Genomic DNA, 20,388 nt, shown 5'->3' on the forward strand with positions numbered 1-20,388 from the left:
AAAGGAAACCACCAAGTCAATTTCAACTCCAAATGTAAAAGGCTCCAACTTACAAGATAGTGCAAGGTTCCTGGAGTGGTTTTCTAAAGCGAGCTGACACATTGATCCTGCTGTGGATTACTGGTTTTACCTATAAAAGTGAAGAAAAGATAACATAAATCGCTGAGCTTATGTTCGTTTTTGTCTATGGGGAAAAACAACAGGTTTCCAGACAGCTGGCTAAGACCTGTCATGCCTTTGTTAAACCTTGCTTTTTTTCCTACTTATATAAACACCCTCAGCTCACCTTCTATCAATATTACACACCTTTAACAAAGCTCTCAAGAAAAGAAAAGCAAACTATTTGAGCCCAGAACATATTGTTCACAATATTTGCAAACAAAGGAAACTGTTGGGCTATTATGAGATTTTTAAGTCAACTTTCTAAACTGCTTTCTGTAAAACACAAATAAAATACTCCCATACAATTCTGAACCCTGAAATGCCACCCTCCTCTGGTCACCCCATACTATGCTCTCTGGCTTCTCTCCTCTCCCACCTTTGATTCCTGCACCGCCTGCATCTGTATGCATCCGATCCCCTTCACTTCTCCTTTGCTTCCAGGGTCCATCCAGGCTGCTGCTAGAAAGAACCACCCAGGCCCGCTGAGTCCCCTCACCTCAGACAAGGCTAAGGGCATCAGCTGGATTGCACTGCTTTCTTGGCCATCCCTCCACTCCTCCCAAACCAACTGGGTTTTCCATTTCCTATAGTGGATAATCCAAATCTCTGCCTCTCTTCCTGAATCCCACTCCTGATGTACTCATTCTCAGCAGTTCATTTCCTTCCAAACGTCAAGAAAATAGTGGCCAACAGGCCTGAAGCCCTTCAAACTCCCTTTCCAACACAACCCAATGCATATACATCTTCACCACTTGTGTCCTTTTCTCTCTGTCTCAAAAGAAGCTGTGTCTGTGGCCTTTACAAAGCCACCCCCACCCCTAGATTCTTGATTTTGTTCCCTGTTGCCTCTACTTGCTCTGTTAATTACCCAAGACCACCCCCTATCCCTGACTAATGCCTTCAATTTCTCTCTTGACCCTATGGTCCTCCCACACACCCCCAGCTCTCACCATCATCATTCATATTTGTACTTCCTTCCACCCCATCCTCTCCTCAGTCTTCTGCAGTCTGGTTTCCACCTACACCACTGAAAGATAAAGCCCCAACTCTTAAGTACAAGAACCCCTGTGACCAACCACTGCTTCCTTGGTTCCCTCATTTCCAAGCAATACTCCTTCCATTCAGACTCCCAGTTATGTACTTTGTCCAACTAGCCAATTGCCCTCTAGTCCCAAAACATGCCCTGTATGTAGCATCCATGCCTTTACTCATCTTGTCCCTTCTGCCTAAAATGCCCTCCCCATGTCACCACCTGCTGAAATTCCATTTGCTATTCAAGGCCCAGCTCAGGAGTCCCAATCCTTCCCTGCTCATTCTTCTTTAGCTTTCTGTCTCTATTACTGCTACCACTACTGCTAATATGATAGCACTTCTGTTTTGAGGAATTTTTCCTAATTTGTAAGGGAAAGTTAACAGCAAAGGGAGCTAATAACAAAAATAGGTAACATTTATTGCACTTTATTTCATGACAAGCATGCTGTACTAAGTAATTTATACGCATTATGTATCATTAAACACAAAATCAATGTCCTGAATCCATAGTCATTAGTCCTATAAGTACTATTACTTATAGCCCCATTTTGCTAATGAAGAAGCTGGAACTTAATTAATTGATTTGGCTGAGATCACACATAATAAGAGAGTTTTTAGTGAACCCCTATCTATGAGCCTCTAACTATTCTGCCACATACTTTATTAGTAATTTTAGAGATCTAATAGTATCCCTAAATAACATATAGATGCTCTCTCTGTCAGATTATGCCATCTCTGAGAGGAACCAAGAGACTCTCTTGGTTAAGAGAGAATCCTTTTTTTCATTTAAAATGCATTTTCTAACTGGGGTTTTAATGCAAAAAAATAAAATAAAATAAAATCAGCCAAATCTACTGCTTATAAGGGGAGATTTCCAAAGCCCAGGATAAATTGCTGGCCACTTGGTACTAATCTAGGGATACTATGGCTGCAGAAAATGTGAAAATAATTAATAAATTAGAATATGTTTTTAAAATTTGTATTTCTTAGCCCATACTTTCCTTTAACCTCTAAAAATGAGCCCATACTTTCCTTTAACCTGTAAAAATGAATCAGATTTCAAATATGAGCATAATTTTACATGCCAGCACACATAGTACAGTGGATGGAGAATACTGAGATACTCCCACTCAGGCAACTACGTACACACTGATGGATCTCATCGGTGAGCAGGGTGACAAGAGTTGTATAAATTGTGGCCAAGGAACCATATCAAATGAAAAAGTACCAATGCAAAGTTCAAACTTCCATTTTGTACCCAACAGAGCTAATGCTCCTGATTGGCTTTGTCACTTGGTGAGGGAACCACCACCAAGCAAGTGCAGAGCATTCTGAAAACTAAGCTCTTGTCTTGATTCTACACAGGATTCAACACTGTCTTAGAAAGCTGAGTTTATTTGGATATTGAGAAACACATTAGCCTCATGAACCAGATAGAGGAGTCATGCTGAAGAAGTTAGAAAAGCTAAAGAACCCTCATTTCTACCTTTGAGCAAATAGATGGATAGATAATTAGATGGATGGATGGATGGATGGATGGATAGATAGATAGATAGATAGATAGATAGATAGATAGATAGATAGATAGATGATAGACAGACAGACAGACAGAGAGATAGACAGATAGATTATAGATCAATAGATAAAGATGGATGGATGGACAGAGATATGATATTATATATGAATAGGCAGAGATGATAGTTGGATAGATGATCATAGATTAGAGAGATAGAGAGATAGATAGTTGGCTAACACTTTCTCAGAAGTATTTCCAAAGTCAAAGGAGGCAAAGTGACTTAATAGCATTCACCGTGATGGAATGGAGTGAGCCAGGACTCTAATACACTTTCCAATATATCACACTGTCTCTGGTATCATATTTAGATTTTATGTCACAGACTATAATGTGGCCAAAATAAAATGCTTCCTGTGGATGTGATAAGTCCAGGGAAGAAATTTAACTCAAGTTCAAAAATTCCACGTGACAATCAGTGGGACAATATCACAGCTGAGCCAACATTCACATTAAAACATACATGACTCAAAAATACGAATTCATCTTTTAGAAAAATAAATTCAATGAAACTGAACCTGTTGCCTTGAAAATATATACTGAGAATTATGAGATAAAAGTCTACAAACTGAGTAACAGACTAAAGTTCTAAAATTCTGAACCCCATGACTAACTGCAAAAACTTTCACTGTGAACCAATTCAAAGCTTCATACCTCATTTTCTTGATCTGTAAAAATATGGATAATCCTGCTAAACTAGCCCGAAGGGATGTTCGATGGACTAATTAATGAAATGGCAATACCAATCCCTGGGGCTGTTAGGCTGAATGCTTCAGAGAATCCATCTGCCTCAAATCTCAGCACTCTTCACCTTTTTAAATGCTGGGCCAAGAAAACCAAACTCTCTCTAAGGACTTGAGGAAATAATACTGTTAATTGACACCATCCAAAAATCTAATGACTACTGACCTTGGGTAAAAACGTATGATAAAATTTTATAACTCAATTTAAATCACTTTTTAAAAACCAGTATCAGATTTTTGTGACTGTCTGTAAGATGGGCTTAGACACTTACAGAAGAAACAAACGTGTGGAAGCTGTTTATTTGCAAAATGTAGGCCACATACACAAGTAGCTCCTACTTCATTCTCCCTGTGGTATGCATTTAAGAGAAAGCAGATTCTTGTAATGGTAATCTTTGAGGAAATTTTTGTCATTTTGCAACGACAACACTCAAGATTAAAGTTCAGAAAAAGTCCTTTATAAAATATTTAATCAAATTTAGCCACCTTTATTTTTTTGCATGGGCAGGCACCAGGAATTGAATCTGGGTCTCCAGCATGGGAGGCAAGAACTCTGCCTGCTGAGCCACCGTGGCCTGCCCATATTTAGCCACTTTTGATGAACAAGAAGAAAAGGGTAAAAAAGAAAAATGTTAAAGACACCAGAATAGAAAAAATTTACCGGAGGGTCCATATACCAGAAGCATCCAAACTACAGACTGTACTAAAAGAATTTTTAAGCTAATCATCTGTGTTTTTTCAATATTATTATTTTGTAAATGGGAGAAAGATGGGCTGTGATGGGTAGTGATGCTTCCATCCACCAGGCTGAACACGCTCTGTTTTTGATGGTTATATATCAAAACAGACAATTAGAAAGTACCTTCATCAGAGGGTAGTTTGTGCTGAGAAAATCTACCAAGCTTCATGGCATAAAGCCACTGATCATAGAGATACTCTAGATGCATAGACTGAAAGAGGAATTTGAAAAATAAAGGCTACATAACAATTACTGCGAACACTGGCCAATCTTTTCAAAGGAATAGTTGTTTCACATTCTCCTTCGATTTTTATAGATGGTGTTATATTCAATTCTAATAATTAGGAATTTTGCCATACCCCAATATGAAGATCAACACAAATCTTCTAGAACACAAAAATTACATAGCTTTGCTATCACTATCTGCCACTCTTAATATGCAAGGAAATGAATTCTGATAATTCGTACAGATTTTTATAAATAAAATGTATTTGCTATATTTATGTCACTAAAGTTGTATTTCCATCACTACACATTTAAATTTTTTTACATTTCCAAGTATATGCAGATATAGGTTCACTTCTGATTAGGAATTAGATGGTTGTAAGAGACTTTTGCTCCTATAATAACAGAGAAGCTAAAATCATAGTTTTTTAAAAACCTATCAAAGAGTTTAAGATAAGGAGAAGTCTAAAGAACTAAATTCCAGAAAGAGATAAATGCTTTCTACATGAGACCCACAGCTCCTTTCATCCCCAGGAACACAGCAGGCAGAGGAACAAACTGTTCATAGATACTCAGCCAAACTTTGAACAGCAGTGTGTGGGCTGACATGACAGAAGAGGCCCAGGTGTAAAGCAAGTACACTGCCCACCAATTCTTCCCCATGGGGTCCTCTTCAAGTGCACAGAAATATAACAAAATCTAGAAGCAGGACGGAAGAGCAGAGAAAGATCTCTCATAGTGTGGAAAGCTGTCGAGCAGAGATATTCAACAATGTAAAAAGCTAAAGCTGGACTAAAACTAGAGAGAGATCTCTAGAGTCCCACTAATATTAAATTCCAGGACCTGCTGAAGGGAGAAGTCTGAATTCACCCTACAAATATTTGAAACCACTGATGAACGGAAACTAACTACAGCTGAAACACATTCTATACCAAACTCAACCATGGATTATACTAGATCAGCCTCTCATCCCAGCAGCCTGACAGAGGGATGGGTGAGCTTTTACCTGGGAATAAATATTAGCTACTTTCTGTTTCTAATATTCTTATATGCAAAATGATCAGTATACAATAAAAACTTAGAAACAAGAAAATAAAGGGGAGCCATTATCGAGAAGAAAAAAGTCAAACCCACAGATAACCATGAAGTAAAAATTAGCAAACAATGACTTTAAAATTACTATTATAAATTTTAAAGGATTCAGTGCACATATTAGATCATTTATCTTACATATCTTTGGTGTTCTGATCAGTTTTCATTTTTTGTGCTTCACTCTGGATAATCTCTGACTTTGAGTTGACTCATTCTTTTCCTTCTATTGTGTCTAATCTTCTGATCAGAGTATCAGAGATATGTAAGATAGGATATAATGTAAGTGTAAATGGAGTGTAAGGAGAAGAGAGAGAAAGAATGGGCCAGAAGTATTTATAGAGAAAATGGCCAAAATTGTTGAAAGACATCAATGCAGGGTTTGAAGAAGTTCAGTGAACCCCAACCAGGATAAATACAAAGAGCCACACCTAGGCACATTATAGTCAAATTGCAATAGGAGAAAATATGCACATTAACCTCAGAGGAACAACAATAAGAATGATGACTGGCTTCTCAACAGACGCAGTGTAAGACAGGAAACAATGGAAATAATCCCAGACAGAAGACTGGATCTGAAGGAGAGATTGAAGGGCATCAAAGAGTTAAATATGTGAGTAGTATTACAATAGACTTTTTGTGATCTTATTCTTTTTTTTTTTGCTATCATGAATTTCAATTTTATTCATTATAAAACTGAACTTTGGAGAAGATTTCAGGCAATTTTAAGAGAAAATTTTAAATAGTTATATAACTAAAAAGTTCTTCAGAAAAACACCAGGGGCGTGATACTAGAGAGACAGATGCAGCTAAGAAACTGATTTAGAGTACATGAATATGTACCAAGAATAATTATTTCACTTTTATATTACTATTTTTATTTATTTTTTATTTATGATACATACTCACATACAAATACATATCATATGATCATTCCGTTCTTGTTATATAATCAATAACTCACAATATCATCACATAGTTGTATATTCATCATCATGATTATTTCTTAGAACATTTGCATGTGATCTTATTCTTAAAGTAAATGTTTAAAGTCTATTTAAAGCAAAAATAATTATTATTCATGATGTTTGTAACACATGTAGAAGTAAAATATTTAATGTAAGAACACAAAGGGCAGGAGTAAAGGCAAATGGAATTAAACAGTTGTAAAGTTCTTCATTGTTCATAAATTGATATAATATTATCTGAAGCAAATTACATTGAATTAAGGATATACATTGAAAGCTCTAGAGTAGCCATTGAGGAAAAAAATCATAAAGAAGTATCATTAAAAGCCAATGGAGAGTTAAAATGGAATTTAAATGTTTGATTAATCTAAAGAAGGCAGGAAAGGAGAAACAAAAACCAACTATGAAATGAAAAAAATATATAGTTATATGGTAGACTGAAATCCAATTATATCAGTAATTCAATACATGTAAATATTTCAGTTAAAGTACTGAGATGGTCAAACTATATAAAGAAAAACAATCCAACTATATACTCTTAACAAGGGCAGACTTTATGCATAAGGATATGTGCAGATTGGAAGTGAGAGGATAGAAAAAGAATACCATTAAATACCAATCAACTAAATAGCACAGGTGTTTTTGAGCAATACAAATTACAAGAGATACACAATGCCTATTTCCTCTATTAAACTGCATAATAGATTTCTATTACAAGGGTTTTTCTTAAACAAATATACTTTTTAAACTTGGATATTTCTTAACAAACATCATATCCTGCACAATATCTAACATGTTTAAATATCTGTTTGTGGTGGTTTGGAACTGTATGCACCCCAGAATATTATGTCCTTAAAGCTAATCCATTGCTGTGGGTGTGGACCATTCTAAGTAGAATCTTTTGAGCAGCCCCTTCAGTTAAAGTCTAACCCACCTCATTCAGGGTGGGTCTTAATCCTCTTACTGGAGTCCCTTATAAGAGAATGAAATTCAGACAACGATAAGGCCATGGAAGCAAGAGGCTGAAAACAACAAAACCCAGAAGAAAAGTGAGAGACCAGCATGTCACCATGTGCCTTGACATGTACCAGAGAGGTCTAGGGTCTCCGGCAGCCTATCTTCAGGAAGAAAGCATCATCTTGATGATGCCTTGATTTGGATGTTTTTACGGCCTCCAAACTGTATGCTTGTATGCTAATAAATCCCCATTGTTAAAGTCAACCCATTTTATGGTATCTGTATTCAACAACCATGCAAACTAAAACACTATTTTTCTAAGTATTGTGCTCTTTTGGATTTATGAAAATTAAGCACCACAAATATTACTAATCTAGAACTCTTCTGTTCTCTTTGTTCTTCAGTGGTATCTTACACCAAAGAGAAGAACAGAAAATGAAACTGCATAACAGTTCAAAAATATCATGTCATCTGAATCCAATACTTCTCTGCTACCATTCTCAGTCTCTTATGCTAACAATAACTTCTCCTTCTTTGCCCACCTTTAAATGTTGGTATTTCCCCAGCTTCCATTGCTGCTCTTAGCAAGTCCTACCAAGCCTACTTTCTAAATCCTGACTCTTTCACACATTCTTCATTCACCTCTACTGCCAGTACCTTACTTTGGGATATGGTAGATCATCTTGATTAAGTGCTCAGGTTTTTGGAATTAGATTCTATTTTCAAATTCTGCTTCTGCACTGTCCTTAGGCCCCACTTTCTTCATCTCCAACACTGATATAATAACTACCCCCAAAGGGTTGGTATGCATCTTAAATGAAATGATATTTATGTAGTACTCACCACTGTGCTTGGCACATAGCGAGGGCTGAAGGAAAGGTCCCTGCTGCTAACTGAATCCTCATCACTTCCCACCAGAGCAACAGTCACTCATTATTCTACCTGCTTCCAGTCTCTCTCTGACCCCAGTCCCTTGAATCCATCCTCCTCATTGCTCCCAGAATGATCTCTCTCAAACACCACTCTCTTCCTATTCTCCTACTTAAAAAAAATGATCAGTGGCTCCTCAGTGACTTCAGAAGAAAGTTCCCAATATTTTGCATTAAACACAATCTCCAAGTCCTGTTCTTTCCTCCTTCACCAGTTACTGCCTCCTCATACTCTTAGCTCCAGTCATGCAGAATTACTGTCTCTTTCCAGACTATCCCATGATATCTGAGTCTTTGTGGAAGTTCTTCAGCTGCTTGACGAAACCGTTTTGCTTTGCTAAAGCTGCCAGACTGTGATATACCAGAAATGAGTTGGCTTTTAACATATGGATTTATTATCTTAAAAGTTTACAATTCTGAGCTAAGACTCAGCATCAAGGGATTGAGAAAACCTTCTCGACCAAAAGGGGGAAGAGTGAAATGAGACAAAGTGTCAATGGCTTAGAGATTCCAAACAGAGTCGAGAGGTTATCCTGGAGGTTATTCTTATGCATTAAGTAGATATCACCTTGTTATCCAAGATGTAATGGAGAGGTTGGAGGGAAGTGCCTGAAAATGTGGAGCTGTGTTCCAGCAGCCATGTTTCTTGAGGATGATTGTATAATGATACAGCTTTAACAATGTGACTGTGTGATTGTGAAAACCTTGTGTCTGATGTTTCTTTTATCTACCTTGCCAACAAACAAGTAGAACATATGGAATAAAAATAAATAATAGGGGGAACAAATGCTAAGACAAATTTAGTTGGAAATGCTAGTGATCAATGAAAGCAAGGGGTAAGGGGTATGGTAGGTATAATCTTTTTTTTTCTTTTCTGTTTTTGTTTTATTTCTTTTTCTATTCTCTTTTTATTTCTTTTTCTGAATTACTGCAAATGTTCTAAGAAATGATGACTATGCAATTAATAGATGATATTGTGAATTACTGATTATATATGTTAATATTTTATTTGGTTTGTTAATTTTTTAAATTAATAAATAAATTTTAAAAAAAAAGAACTAATGAAATAAATCCCCTTTTATTAAAAGCCAAAAAAAAAAAGTTTACAATTCTAAAGCCAAGAAAATGTCCAACTAAAGGGATCAACAGGACAACTTCTGGATTCTGAAGACAGGCTGTCAGCATCTGGACACCTCTGTCACGTGGGAAGGCACATGGCCAGTATCTGCTGGTCCTTCTCTCCTGGGTTTCACTGCTTTCAGCTTCTGGTTTCAGTGGCTTCGTTTTGAGCTTCTGTGGATTCTCTCCTAGTTTCTCCAATGTTTTTATCTATGAGTTTCTCTTAATGTCATCTCTTAGCTTTTCTGGGGCTTCTCTGGGCTTTTTCTGTGTCCTTTATTCTCTTATAAAGGATCCCATTAAGGGGATTAAGATCCACCCAGAATGATGCAGGTCACATCTCAACTGAAACAACCCATCAAAATGTCCTGCCGACAATAGGTCTGTACCCCCAGGAATGCATTAAAAGAACATGGCCTTTTCTGGGCTACATAACAGCTTCAAAACAGCACACCAACCATCCTGGTTTGTTCACAGTTGTTCTCAGTTTTAGCAATGAAAGTCTCAAGTCCCAGGAATCACTCTGTGCTGAGCAAATCAGGAGGATGTTCACCCTATTTATAATTCTCGTCCCCTCCAAAGTCTGCTTCAAATATCAACTCCTTTCTGTAAAATGTCCTGATCCCTTTCAGATACGATTAATTGCTCCTTCATCTATGTTCCTATAGGACAATAAGTGGTTTTTAAACTTTGGTTGTTATCAAAATCACCTAAGGAACTTAGCTTTGTAGTTTACCAGTGAGCCCCTATGTGATTCCGATGCACACCAATGGTGCAGAGCCCCTGTTCTTGCACATTGGTATAGGACAGCTCTATTACAAACCTTAAAATGATATAGGTTTTTTTGTTTTACACTTATTTCCTACGGGCTCAAGGGAAATAAACATCTTTTCATCTTTAAATTCTGATCACCAAGTCTGCCAAATAAAAGGTGGTCATTTAAAGATTGTAGGAGAGCTGAAGGATTGTAATTAACATACAACCAGAAGTAAAATAACACAATTTATTTAAGTGCAACCTACTTAGTAATTTATGAAGAATAAAACACCACAATTCCTCAAAAACTGCCAAAAAATTATCTATTCGATATAATAAACATATTTACACATCAAATGATATGCAAATAATTTTAGTTTTTAATTGCTCAATGATGGAGAAATAGGCCTATAGCAACAGAATAGACACAAAATTATGAAAGTTACTTCAAAAGAGTCTTTAGATATTGTCTGATACACACTTCTTAGTAGAAATGAATTCTTTGCTTCTACTATACAAATAATATCATCTCCCTAACAGTTCTCCAACACCTGTTCTAATTCTGTACATTTTCACACATGCTAAGCATGTAGTGAATTCAACCCATCATCAAAAACCCTATAACTGTAAAAGACAATTAAGACACAGATTTGTAAAATCTGCTTGTTTCTGAACATATTCAACAAAGTAACTTAATAGGAAGTCTTTTTTCCCTCCATTATTCAATTGGAAGAAACCAGCTGCATTTTTTTCAAGGCAGTTGCAAGGAAAATGCACCATAAGACACATCACTACCTCTACACCCAAACAAAGACAAAGTCCCTACAGCTTCTCTGTCCTCAAAATTGCTCTGTCGCCCTAACCCATGGCCTGGGTCCAGGTCCTCAGAGCCCCTCCTGGGAGCTGAGCCAAGCCATCATAGCCAGCGCTCAGGCATCCGGCTTCTTTCCTCTCTCAGCCACTATATCTAGATCAACCTTCCTGAAGCACACCCCAAACATGTAACTTCCCTCAGCAAACACCTTCAAAGGCTGCTGCTACTTTCAGACAAAATCCGTGTGTCTTGGCCTGATATTTGAGATCGTGTCTGAGTTGGCCCCTCCTGAAAAACTGCAATCTTATTTCTTATGATTCTACTTATGACTTTCTCTAGCCATATGTTGTTTGTTTGTTTTTTCAAGACCCAGCTCAAATGTCACTTCCTCCATGAAAACCTCACTTAGCTGGGTACAGTTTCTCTCCTCAGAAATTCCATATTATTTTGTCTGAATCTCTTTTTCACAGATATAATTCCCTTACATTATCACATTTATGAGGGCCACATCTCTCTTATGTATTTATTTATTTATGGTAGTTAGCCTCATCTATAATACAACAACCCATTCAGGGGGCTGTGGGCATGGAACTCAATCAGTCTGTACTTTCAAAGGACCAACTTTCAAGTATTATACCCCACCCAGAGTGCATCAAGCTCTTTCCATGCCATACCTTGATTTATCACAATATCTTTATAAGATATTTTACACATCAGAATTTTTACAACACTTTCATGAATATTCACATTTGTTCCTCAAAAGAACCTTATGAGGTTAGTATTATTATTCCACTTGAATAGGTTGGAAAAGATGAGCCTCTCTACCCTCAAGGTCACACCATGGAAGCAGTCATCAATCCATTTCTTCTGATTCCCAAACCTGGGTTCCTCCTAAGAGCCTGTTAACGTGGCTCAAGACAGAAACTGGCCACTAAAAGAAAAAAGTGGACTCATATTTGCACCCATTTAAACAAAACCTTTCTTAACACTGCATGTAACTGAACATATGCAAAAATTTATGCATGTTGGCATATCTAGACGACCTTTATTCATTGGACGTAACATCTCCATACCACTCAAGTTTCTCTCCCCTTGGCTGCTACCATAAAATTGTCCTCACACGATTATAGCACTAGAATTCGTCTCCAACCCCAATGGGATGAAAACTGAAATCTGTTAACCCCCAAAGCTTCTGGAAATTCCAGAAAGGCATGGTGACAAAATCAGGCCAGCCTCAGAAACATTTTAGGGAGAATATTTTCATCAACATTGTTATATATTAAACAAACAAAAAAAAATTCCAACCTAACTTCAGTGAGAACCTAGTTATAGAAGCTATCTCTAATTATAATGAACAAGCTGTTTAGAACATTCCCAGAAGAGTCCAATTAGTTTCTGTGAGCTGATGAAACCACTCATCTCTAACCGGGTCCCCAACAGGCCCCCATGTTGTTGTACCCAGTCCAGGTGCTGATTCCCAGGAGAGGGGTTCATCTTTCAGGTGTGTATTAACATCTTTAATTCAGAGGCTTCTTTTTTGCTAATAATGGATACCATAGCATCAGCTTGAAACTTTGACTTCTGAGCTGCTCTCTAAATTAATGCCTCCTTTCATTTGAAGCACAATTCAAAACAAATGAACAAGCAAATGATTATGACTACTCAACATGTAGCAAAGTAAAGGATTTCTTTTCAGCTTAAAAGTGATCCAAAAGGTAAGATGCCCATCATAAATAAAATCTTCCTTAGAAAACTCTTAGTCAGGACACATTTAAATAAATATTCATATTGCTATCTTCATTAAAAAAAAAAAAGCCCATCAATTTTCAGCCACTTTTGACCCATTAAATCAATTTCCCAGCAGCCCTCAAGTTTTTAAGCTACCGGCACCCTGTTTTTAACTGTCTCTTTATTGCACTTTGTGAAATATTTTAAAAGGTTAAACAACTGTAAACATTCTGAATATGTAGTATAAAATCTTAAGTTCATGAATTTCATTCTAAAACAATTATTTGCAATGGGCGCTTTATCTTACAGTAAAACTAAACAGGACTTGAATACTTGTTCAGGCATTTATAAGAAAGTCTGCATGGGTTTTTCTAATGCTATGCTGAAGAGAATAATATGACCCCCATCAAGTTAAAAAATAACTGATTAACCCAAGAGAATTATTTGGGGAAAGTACGGGAACTACCACTCAGTAAGCACTGGGGGGAAAAAGGATTTTTGAATTGTTTTTCTTTTCTTTTGAATATCTTCTTAATTTACAATGTCATGCTTACTACATTACTGCTGTCAATTTCTTTTTTTATTTTCCCCAATGGGATTTGGTAACCAAACCAATCTAGGCAGTGGAATGCAGGATTGCCACGAAGAATGCAATGCAGTCAGAAATGAGTGCAAGACGAAAGTGAGCAATGCTGAGTGTGCAGGAGGCAATCCATTTGAACAGCCTCCATCTGCATTTAAATTCATCATTTTGGCTCCAGGACTCCCAGTAAAGAATGTGCGGACTGTACATGATCTACATTCAGTCCTTCATAAATTCTAAGAAGGCTAGCTATTAACCCACCATCAGAAGGCAGAGCAAGGAAAGCTAAAAATTTTGAAGGACCATTAGTTTTTCACCCACTATGAACTGACACTGCTCAGTGCTGAGAATTCAGCATGGAAGAAGGCCTTGCCCTCACTGAGCTCACAGGGGTGTGTGCAGAATGAGGAGGGAGGTAAGGGGAGTAAAGGAGTAAACTAATGATTTAAAGTGGCATTCAGGGACCCTGGACTGGAAGTCAGCTTCAAGTTCAAGCTCACCTCCTCACTATGCCACCTGAGTCAACTCACCTTCACCTGTCGGAGGAAGCAAATCTACTTGGCTGTAGGATGAAGGAACTACAACTGCATTTTGATAATCTCTAAATTCCTTCCAAGTTCTAGCAGTCTCTGAAAGCATTAACATGTCATTAGAGTGAAATTGATCTTGAACAAAAATAAGGGCTTTTAAAATTAAACTATTCAGAAAAAATTAAACTATTAAAAACATAGAGGTACTTTTTCCCGGTCAAGATGGCGGCTTAACAATGTGCGCATTTTAGTTCATCCTCCAGAACAACTAAAAATAACCAGAAACAGTACAGAACAGCTCCTGGGGCCACGTCAGTGACCAGACACACAGCGTGCCCCAGTCTGGACTAGCTGGACTGGCTGCGAGCACCCCCCAGAACTGTGAGTTCCCAAAGCTGCGGCGGCCAGTGCCCCTCCTCCACAGACCACTTCCCAGAGGGGAAAGGAAAGGACTTTACCAGCAGCAGGGACTGGGCACAATCAAACGCCAATTGTGGAACTAATTAACAAATTCTGACTACTAAAAATAGGCCCCCAGCTTAGGTGAACCTGATCAAAGCAGAGGTTGCTCATTTTTGCCCCAGCGCCAAGGGGGCAGGACTGACAGAAAAAGAGGGAAAAAAAAAAAAAAGAAGGAAACAGAGGTTTTTGTGGCTGTGTATCTACAAAGGCTTGACTGCCTCTGGATACAGCAGCAGGACTTTTCAGGCTGCAACTGCCCCAGGCATAGGCAGAAGTGAGCTCTTTTGGGGGCTTATCTGGAGCCTGTGCTTTCCCCAGGGGAGGGGTGAAGCCCAACTCAGGTGAAATCCCTCCATCAAGGAATTCAGACACCAGGGCTTGGTAATTTGAAGCCATTAAAACCAGCCTACAACCTCTCCTCTGTCTCCACCACGCCCCCAGCAGGGAGAGTCTGCCAAAGTTAAAGGTACCGCATCATCTTATGCTGGTGGGACCTGCAGTCAGACAAGCGCCACACACAGGGCAGGATAAGAAAAACAGAGTCCAGAGACTTCACAGGAAAGTCTTTCAACCTGCTGGTTCTCACTCTCAGGGAAAACTGACGCAGGTGACTCTTTCCTCCTGATAGGAGGCCAGTTTGGTCTGGGAAAATCTGGCTGGGGTCAATAATATCTAAGTAGACCCTCCTAAGTGTGTGGGGGTGGGGGGGGAAGGCACCACACAAGCAGGTCAAGAAACAAGAAAACAAGAACTGAAAAATTCTCCTCTGTTAAACAAAACTTAAGCTAGAGGTCCAGATAAAGCTGAACTGAATGTCAAAGAACAGATAGACAACAAATTCATCCAACAGGAAAACCCTAGATAAAAGAAGTGAAAGCAATCTCCAGAATAAACTAATTAAGGTAATTAAATGCCTAGAAACCAGCAAAAAATAACAAATCACACTAGGAAAATTGAAGATATGGCCCAGTCAAGGGAACAAACCAACAGTTCAAATGACATACAGGAGCTGAAACAATTAATTCAGAATGTACGAACAGACATGGAAAACCTCATCAAAAACCAAATCAATGAATTGAGGGAGGATATAAAGAAGGCAAAAAGAACGAACAAAAAGAAGAAACTGAAAGTCTAAAAAAACAAATCACAGAACTTATGGGAATGAAAGACACAGTAGAAGAGATGAAAAAAACAATGGAAACCTACAATGGTAGATTTCGAGAGACAGAACATAGGATTTCTGAACTGGAGGACGGAACATCTGAAATCCAACAAGAAACAGAAACTATAGGGAAAAAAATGGAAAAAGGTGAGCAGGGACTCAGGGAATTGAAAGACAATATGAAGCGCATGAATATACGTATTGTGGGTGTCCCAGAAGGAGAAGAGAAGGGAAAAGGAGGAGAAAAACTAATGGAGGAAATTATCACTGAAAATTTCCCAACTCTTATGAAAGACTTAAAATTACAGATCCAAGAAGTGCAGCGTACCCCAAAGAGAATAGATCCAAATAGACATACTCCAAGACATTTAATAATCAGAATGTCAGAGGTCAAAGAGAAAGAGAGGATCTTGAAAGCAGCAAGAGAAAAGCAAGCCATCACATACAAGGGAAGCCCAATAAGACTATGCGCAGATCTCTCAGCAGAAACCATGGAGGCGAGAAGACAGTGGGATAATATATTTAAATTATTAAAAGAGAAAAACTGCCAACCAAGAATTCTATATACAGCAAAATTGTCCTTCAAAAATGAGGGAGAAATTAAAACATTTTCAGACAAAAAAAAATCACTGAGAGAATTTGTGACCAAGAGACCAACTCTGCAAGAAATACTAAAGGGAACACTAGAGACAAATATGAAGACAGAAGAGAGAGGTGTGGAGAAGAGTGTAGAAAGGAAGACTATGAGTAAAGGTAAAAAGAAGGAAAATTAGATGTGACATATAAAATCCAGAAGGCAAAATAGTAGAAGAAAGTACTACCCATACAGTAATAACACTGAATGTTAATGGATTAAACTCTCTAGTCAAAAGACATAGTCTGGCAGAATGGATTAAAAACAGGACCCATCTATATGCTGTCTCTACTCAAAGGACATGAGGCCAAGGACACAAATGGACATTTACACACCAATGTTTACAGCAGCATTATTAACAATTACCAAGAGATGGAAACAGCCAAAATGTCCATCAACACACAGTTGGCTAAACAAACTGTGACATTTACATAAGATGGAATATTATGCAGCTGTAAGACAGAATAAAGTTATGAAGTATGTAACAACTTGAATGGACCTTAAGGACATTATGCTGAGTGTGATTAGCCAGAAACAAAAGGACAAATATTGTATGGTCTCACTGATATGAACTGACATTAGTGAATAAACTTGGAATATTTCCTTGGTAACAGAGACCATCAGGAGATAGAAATAGGGTGAGATATTGGGTAATTGGAGCTAAAGGGATACAGATTGTGCAACAGGACTGAATATAAAAACTCAGAAATGGACAGCACAATATTACCTAACTGTAATACAATTATGTTAAAACACTGAATGAAGCTGCATGTGAGAATGATAGAGGGAGGAGGGCTGGGGACATAAATGAAATCAGAAAGAAAGATAGATGGTAAAGATTGAGATGGTATAATCTAGGAATGCCTAAAGTGTATAATAATAGTGAAATGTACAATGTACAAATTTTAAAAATGTTCTTGCATGAGGAAGAACAAAGGAATGTTATTATTGCAGGGTGCTGAACATAGATGATAATTAATACTTTAAAATGTCACCTTATGTGTGAGATTAAAGCAAAAAATGTTTGTTACAAAATTTATATTTTGACTAGTGCATTTCCTAATATAACTCATGTAGATAGTTTGATTGAATGTCATAAGTACTTGGAATCTCAGGTAGGACATGAGATTTTGTTGGTTTGTCCAGAGTGATGCCCCAATGAATCCCAGAGTGATTTGATCAGTGACTGGAAAAGTATTTGCAAGTCCCCTTCGGGGAATGGTGAGAGTGGGGAGAAATTCAACTTCCCCAAGTTGAATTCTTGATGTTCTCACAAGCAGTGTGGACAACCAAAGCTATAGGCTGAGCCCCCAGTCTTGGGGTTTGTTCACATGAAACTTAACCCCACAAAGGATAGGTCAAGTCTACTTAAAATTTAGGCCTAAGAGTCACACCCAAGAGAGCCTCTTTTGTTGCTCAGATGTGGCCTCTCTCTCCAGCCAATATGATGAGCAGTCTCACCACCCTCCCCCTCTCTGCGTGGGACATGACTCCCAGGGGTGTGGACCTTCCTGGCAACGTGGGACAGAGATCCTGGAATGAGCTGAGACTCAGCATCAAGGGACTGAGAAAAACGCTAGAATGAGCTGAGAATTAACATCAAGGGATTGAGAGAACCTTCTAGACCAAAAGGGGAAGAGTGAAATGAGACAAAGTGTTAATGGCTGAGAGATTCCAAACAGAGTCGAGAGGTTATCCTGGAGGTTATTCTTACGCATTAAGTAGATATCACCTTGTTGTTCAAGATGTAGCGGGGAGGCTGGAGGGAACTGCCTGAAAATGTAGAGCTGTGTTCCAGTAGCCATGTTTCTTGATGATGATTGAACAATGATATAGCTTTCACAATGAGACTCTGTGAATGTGAAAACCTTGTGTCTAATGCTCCTTTTAGCTACTATATCAACAGAAGAGTAGAACATGTGGAATAAAAATAAATAATAGGGGGAACAAATGTTAAAATAAATTTAGTTTGAAATGCTAGTGGTAAATGAAAGCGAGGGGTAAGGATTATGGTATGTATAATCTTTTTTTTTCTCTGTTATCGTTTTATTTCTTTTTCTGATGTCTTTTTATTTCTTTTTCTAAATCGATGCAAATGTTCTAAGAAATGATGAATATGCAACTATGTGATGATATTAAGAATTACTGATTGTATATGTAGATTGGAATGATATCTTAATGTTTTGTTTAATTTTTTAATTAATAAAAAAAGTTAAAAAAAAAAACATAGGGGTAAATCTTCATGTCCTTGGATTTAGCAATAGAATTTTAGATACGAAACCCAAAGCACAAGCAACCAAAGAAAAAATAGATAAGTTGGATTTCATTAAAATTGAAACTTTTGTCATCAAAAGTCATTATCAAGAAAATGAAAAGATAATCTACAGAATAGGAGAAAATATTGCACATCATTCATCTGATAAGGATCCAGTAACTAGAACATATAAAGGACTCTTAGAACTCAATGACAAAAAAAAAACTCAACTTTTTTTCAGGGAAATACAAATCAAAACTACAACAAGATACCATTTCACACCTGGTAGGATGTTTATTAATTAAGAAATAGAAAATGACAAGTGTTGGTGAGTATGTGGAGAAAATGGAACCTGTTGGTGGGAATGTAAAATGGTGCAGTTGCTGGACAACAGTTTGATGCCTCCTCAATGTGTTAAATAAAGAATTACCACACGACCCAGCAATTCCAATCCTAAGAATATATCCCCCAAAACTGAAACTATGTACTCAAAAAAATACTTGCACACAAATAGTCATAGCAGCATTATTTACAATAATCAAAAGGTAGAAATAACCCAAGGTCCATCAAGAGAGGAATGGATAAACAAAATGTGGTATATCCACACAGTGAAATATTATTAAGCCACAAAAAAGAATGTTATGCATACTACAATATGGATGAACCTTAAAAACATCATGCTAAGTGAAAGAAGCGGACGCCAAAAGCACATATTATGTGATTCCCATGATTCCATACCTACCCCCAACACAGGTAAATCCAAAGAGACATAAAGAAAATTGGTGGTTGCCAGGGTCTGAGGGGAGGGGGAATGAGGAGTGATTGTTTAATGGGTATGGGGCTTTCTTTTGGAGTGATGAAAATGCTTTGGAACTAGATAGAGGTGATGGTTGTACAGTATTAGGAGTATATTAAATGCCACTGAATTTATCATTTAAAATCATCAATTTTATGTTATATTAATTTGGCCTTTATAAAAAAATTAAACTATTAAAAAATATGACCTTGCTACCTAAGTGTCATGTAATTACTACAGCGTTAGGGCTTTCCATGATTTGGAAGAACACATTACAATGCACATTGATGGGATCCAATGCAGGTGTCATGCTTCCTCTCATAACTGTTAGGAAAACAATATAACATTATAACAACATAACTACATATATAAATATATATATATGTTATAAGTTTATAATATAACTTAAACTTGTTTTTTTACCTAAGATTTTAAATAAAATCACCTTTAAACTTAAGCTTCAACTGTTTATCAGATGCCACATCTACATTCATTTCTTAAGGTAAAATGAATTAACAAAAGTCAGTATTAAAAATATTCTGAAGGCCAGAAGAACTCCCTGACATGGTTGCAATACCATCTACTGTTCACACGTACACCAATAATATTATTAATTCACACTATCCTCAGTGATTTAAAGGTAGTTTTCATGCGCCATGTCCTTAACCAAATCTATTTGATGTGTTAGTGTTAAATGCTTGAGACATTTCTAAAGAAATATTTTTCTTGGAATAGCACTTAAAGCTAAATTTAAGAATTTAGGCACGTTTCCCTTTCAAATTAATCCTCAAGAGTTCACGTTCATGTTTCTTTTTCCTATTTACATATAATAATTACACTTCTCAGATAGAAATGCTGGGAAAGTATACTTTGATTTCTAGAAATTCACTTTAAGGCCAGTGTTTCGGGATGTAAAATGATACATATCTAGCTATGCTTTCTTCAAATAATCAGTCCCGTAAATAATCCCAGAGAATGCATATTTCTGTAGTCCCCTTAGTGAGCATCGAAGGAACCTCCGAGGAATGGAGTTGGCCACATCAAACACCAGCTGTGTGGCAGTGGTTGAGGACAGCACGAAGCACCCAACGCAAAACAGAAAGGAAAGTCTCTCATGGATGATGCTCCCTTCC

At 37.4% G+C, this 20,388-nt stretch overlaps 1 protein-coding gene across 2 annotated transcripts in view; it reads right to left on the reverse strand.

Annotated features, from left to right (window-relative positions):
- Window positions 1-20,388, reverse strand: part of DCDC2 (doublecortin domain containing 2) — a 191,695-nt gene that overhangs the window by 116,725 nt on the left and 54,582 nt on the right. For both annotated transcript variants that reach the window (XM_077143745.1, XM_077143744.1), the window contains exon 4: window positions 54-130. In XM_077143745.1, the coding sequence (XP_076999860.1) occupies window positions 54-130 (77 nt within the window). The remainder of the gene's footprint in view (window positions 1-53; window positions 131-20,388) is intronic.

Source organism: Tamandua tetradactyla, chromosome 25, assembly GCF_023851605.1.
Source record: "Tamandua tetradactyla isolate mTamTet1 chromosome 25, mTamTet1.pri, whole genome shotgun sequence".
Lineage (NCBI taxonomy): Eukaryota > Metazoa > Chordata > Mammalia > Pilosa > Myrmecophagidae > Tamandua > Tamandua tetradactyla.